This window comes from Magnolia sinica, chromosome 9 (assembly GCF_029962835.1).
Source record: "Magnolia sinica isolate HGM2019 chromosome 9, MsV1, whole genome shotgun sequence".
Lineage (NCBI taxonomy): Eukaryota > Viridiplantae > Streptophyta > Magnoliopsida > Magnoliales > Magnoliaceae > Magnolia > Magnolia sinica.
Genome location: NC_080581.1, coordinates 6,194,391 through 6,199,170, shown reverse-complemented (window position 1 = coordinate 6,199,170; position 4,780 = coordinate 6,194,391). Strand labels below are relative to the sequence as shown.

Sequence of the window (4,780 nt, the reverse complement as noted above, 5' to 3'; positions counted from 1 at the left end):
AAAAAATCAAGGGTCTCGGACAGGCGAATGCAGTTTGAATTGGAGTTTACAGATTTCCAATCAATCTCCTTGGATCTTTACCTAACTGTCTAGATGGTTTGGATCAAGGTATATATGAGCCCTGGTTGTTGGCATGCTGATAGATGCTCATGCTCACGCTGAATGATTTTCTCTGTTCTGTTCTTGCGTGACACGTCAACATGAAGCCCGTGTCTATGATCTGGGACGTTCATCTGGTGGAGTCCGGAATTAATATGACGTGATGAGTAGACCAATCTGATCATCAAACCAGATTGAATTGTCTGATGAACGGCTTGGATCTATCACACGCGATATCTTTATTGTTGAAATTGGTGTTAGATATCCGGGCCGATCATTATGTGGGACCAAGAGCCAGCATACTCTAGACAATTAATCAGGCCAATCCACTCATGATGTGGTCCACAAGTATATGAGACAAATGGACGGTAAAAATCACCCATGCTTTTAGTAAATTTCAACGTGTGGTCTTGGATCGTGCATTTTTACAGCGATCCCCTCCAGACACATCGCCTGGATCTTATACGGCCTGATTTGGAATCGGGGTATATGTTGTCAGTTGTCCTAATTTCTTTCCCTAATTTTACTTTTTATATGGCTCACTTGAAATTTGGAACCGGGGTATTTGTTGTCATTTGTCCTAAAATGGGCTTAAAAATAATTGGACGGTTGAATTTCTCACAAATATCAAGGTGGGCCCACCTACATTACCAGCTAGAAACTTTACGGAAAAAATAAAAAAATAAAAAAATCTACATCCCTTGTCGCCACTAATTGCCCCACTGGCATGACATTTAAGACAGGCATTTTTATCTCCATCACCTTTTCTGTTATAGGAACTTACAAGTGATATTTTAGAAATGTTTTCTTCCAGAGCATGTGGCCATACAAGGAGTCATTTTTGGTCAAAATCCCAGTATAACATGAGAGGGGTGAGTTAGCAAACCCGTCTGAAAAAAGGTAATCGCCACCGTACATGCGAAATATGGAGCCCTTCGTTTCTCAAGAAATGTTCACAAACGACGTTGTGTGGGAAATTTTGCATTCAACGCATGTTTTCCCCATCAATGTATCAGCTTTTAACAAAATCCAAGCCGTTCAAAAGTTGTGACAAACAAAAAGCATCATCCAAGAAGAAAAATCAGGCATGCAACCTAATGAAAATCAATGGACAGCCGATTCATCTTTTCAATGTTTGGTTTTGCCTTATCTAATGAGTAGAATAATCTTAATTTTTCTTCATATGATCCATATCATTCAGGTCACCTTTTGAACGGGTTAGATTTTATACAAAGATAACATGCTCTCCGGAAAGGGTGTTGCATGTGAAAGTTCTTATGCAACGTTGTAGGTAAACATTTTATGTCTAGATTTTAACCAACAGATTAAAGGAGAATAGGGCCCAAAGGTCGCAACGTCTACTTCCCACCTGCAGAGCTATTTTACTCTGGCAGATTTGATGGTTGATACTCTGTCACTCATAACTTGTTCACGTGGAGTTATTTAACTCAAATTAAAGAATCAAATTGCAGTCCTTGCATGCATGGACAAATCCAGACCGTCCAAACCGTGTAAAATTCACTATCACATAAGCATTCAAAAATAAAAATCCAAAACCCGAGTATCCAATTTCAAGACGTGAAATCCAAGATCTACGAACGAAATTCTACTCACAGCATGGCCCACAATGTGGACGGTCTGGATCAGCCCAAGTAAGCACCTCCCATGTGCACTCATCCACCCTCCAGCTACTATTTCAACCGTCCATGACAGTGCAAGAAAGAAACAAAAGCCAGATATCAAAACAACGAAGAATGCCTTCTCTCCTTTCATTTCCAGCTTTCACATCTCTCTCTCTTTCCTTACTTCTCACCATTTCAATCTCTCTACAGATTCCTCCATCAAAGAAAACCTTCATAGTTCTTGTGGATTCAGATTCCAAACCTTCTCCTTTCATTTCTCACCATCACTGGTATTCTTCTCTGATCTCTCCTCCACCTCCTCCTTTCATTCATATCTACACCACTCTCTTTCATGGATTCTCAGCTAATCTGGCCTCCCACCAATCAGACCATATCAAAAAATCACCTGGGGTCCTCGCCATCTTCCCTGACTCAATCCTCAACCTCCACACCACACGATCTCCAGGCTTCCTGGGCCTCAACAATCCCAACTCTTCAATATCAAGATTATCCAACGGTGGGGATGATACCATCATTGGAATTCTCGATACCGGAATCTGGCCAGAGAGGAAGAGCTTCACCGACTACGGCATGGGGCCTATGCCACCACGCTGGCGTGGGGAATGCATGGAAGGTAACCGGTTCAACCGGTCAAGCTGCAACCGGAAGCTGATAGGCGCGAGGTTCTTCGCAGGAGGATACAATGCATCACCGGTGGGGCCCGTTAATGATACGGCCGAGTTCCGGTCACCGAGAGATTCAAATGGGCATGGGACCCATGTCGCATCCATCGCTGCTGGGGCCCACGTCGCTGGAGCTAGCTTCCGGAGCTTCGCTCGAGGAACTGCGAAAGGGATGGCGCCGAAGGCGAGAATTGCTATTTACAAGGTGTGTTGGGATTCGGGATGCTTGTTATCGGACGTCTGTAAGGCAATGGAAGAAGCAATATCAGACGGTGTAGATATCATCTCAATATCATTAGGATTATCTTCTCCCTTGCCATTCTATCTCGACCTCTTTGCAATTGCATCGTTTCGAGCATTCCAGAAAGGCATATTCATCTCCGTTTCGGCGGGAAATGAAGGTCCATATCAGGCCAGCATGGCTAATTCTCCTCCTTGGATCATGACCGTCGGTGCAGGAACGATTGATAGAGATTTCCCAGCAACCATCTCTCTCGGAAATGGTAATACCATCCATGGAGTATCTCTAACTCCTCACGACGAACTCACTCGATTACCTCACCCGCTTGTAAAAATCTCTCCTCCTTTCTCTACCTTCTCTCCCCAATCCATGCATGGGAGGATCGTACTCTGCATGGCTGTAGGACACGTACCGAGAATTCCCATCGGCGCTGCGATGAAACGTGCCGGAGCGGTGGCCATGATCATCAGTCATGGAAATCTAGACCCTAGAGGTGTAATTACCGAATCGCACGTGATTCCAGCGATTGTTGTAGGTGTTACCGAAGCGAAATTCATCGATGACTATATCTCTTATGGCAAAGATCCAACGGCTGTTATTGTATCAGATGGACTGGTTTCACCCCACATCGAACCAGCACCGATGGTTGTATCGTTCTCTTCGAGAGGTCCTAACATGGTGCTGCCAGAAATTCTAAAGCCGGACTTATTAGCGCCGGGGGTTAATATTCTCGGAGCATGGACGGATGTGATTGCACCTCCAGATGCAGCACTCGGCATCCAACGGTTAGAATTCAATATACTATCTGGTACTTCTATGGCATGCCCACATGTATCAGGTGTGGCTGCACTGATCAGATCGGCCCACCATGAATGGAGCCCAAGTGAAATCAAGTCAGCTCTAATGACAACAGCTTCTCAGCACTGTAGCACCGCTCCGTTCCCGCCGATCATTGATGAGTCTTCCGGTAATGCTGCTAGTCCGTTCGATATTGGAGCAGGTCACCTGCATCCAGTTAGAGCCGTCGATCCGGGGCTTGTTTATGATGTGGGTCCCAATGATTTAGTGAATTTTCTTTGTGGGTTGAATTACACCGACGAGCAAATGAAGATAGTGACCGGAAAGAGGTTATCGTGTGTGAAAGACGGCGTGGATCGAGAGATGAATTATCCAGCATTCGTTGTGGTGATGGAGGAGATTGGGGTGGCTGGAGGTGTGTTTGAGAGGAGGTTGAAGAAGGTGAGTGAAGATGAAGGGGTGGTGTATTATAGGGCTAAGGTGGTCGGGTTGGAAGGGTTTAGGGTTTGGGTGAAGCCCAGGAGGCTGAGGTTTTGTGGTGGGCCAGGGGAGAGTTTGGGTTTTAGATTGGGTGTGGGGCTAGGGGAGAAAGGGATGGACGGTGGAGATGGGATTGGGAGGAGTGGTTTGGCTTATGGGGCATTGATATGGAGGGAGGGAGGAGGAAAGCATGTCGTTAGGAGTCCGATTGTAGTTTTCTCAAAGAAACGTTTCATGGGATTTAAGAAAGTTTGACCGAGTCGTCGAGCCTTGATGGAAAGATTTAAGGGGAAGTTATTTGATACTGTGATGCGTACGAAGGTTGATACGCGGGCTCTCTGAAACTGTACACTTGGCACATATTAATTCAAATATTCAAACAGACGTTGATGCCATTGTTCGTTAAGTCTTTTTCCAAAAACTCTGATTGGATGAAGGATATTAATGTCTGATTCTTGGACTATTGTTTGCAGAAGTAGAACCATTGGAATTCTTTACTTTTAACTGTTCAATAATGTTTACCAATCTGATGGCCAGAATGTCAAATGGTCGTATGTTAAAGAAGCATATGGCAATCAGAGGTTTGGATGGTTCAAGCAATCTGATTTTGAGAGTGTCGCTTATCTACGGTACTGGATTCCATAACTTAGTCCGTTTTATTTGATTTAATGTAATCGTGTTGGGTAGTTTCTGAGTGCCTGCTTATCGAGCATAGAGTCTGACGGAGTATCAAATGAGTTCCAAATTAAAGAAGATTGCATGTACACCTGAAATGCGTACAACATATAACTATTCCCGGGTACCTTGCACTGTCCAGACTCTCAATACCAGCCCACAATATCGCAATGAGAAATACT

General features: G+C 44.5%; 1 protein-coding gene across 1 annotated transcript; it reads left to right on the top strand.

Annotated features, from left to right (window-relative positions):
* The first annotated feature begins 1,805 nt into the window (after positions 1-1,805).
* Positions 1,806-4,178, top strand: LOC131256326 (subtilisin-like protease SBT1.6). Its single transcript, XM_058257281.1, has one exon. It carries the CDS (start codon positions 1,806-1,808, stop codon positions 4,176-4,178), a length of 2,373 nt encoding a protein of 790 aa, XP_058113264.1.
* The last annotated feature ends 602 nt before the right edge of the window (positions 4,179-4,780 follow it).

Bases quoted from the DNA above. Each gene is read 5' to 3' on its own strand.
- LOC131256326 (XM_058257281.1), top strand. From the start codon at position 1,806: ATGACAGTGCAAGAAAGAAACAAAAGCCAGATATCAAAACAACGAAGA.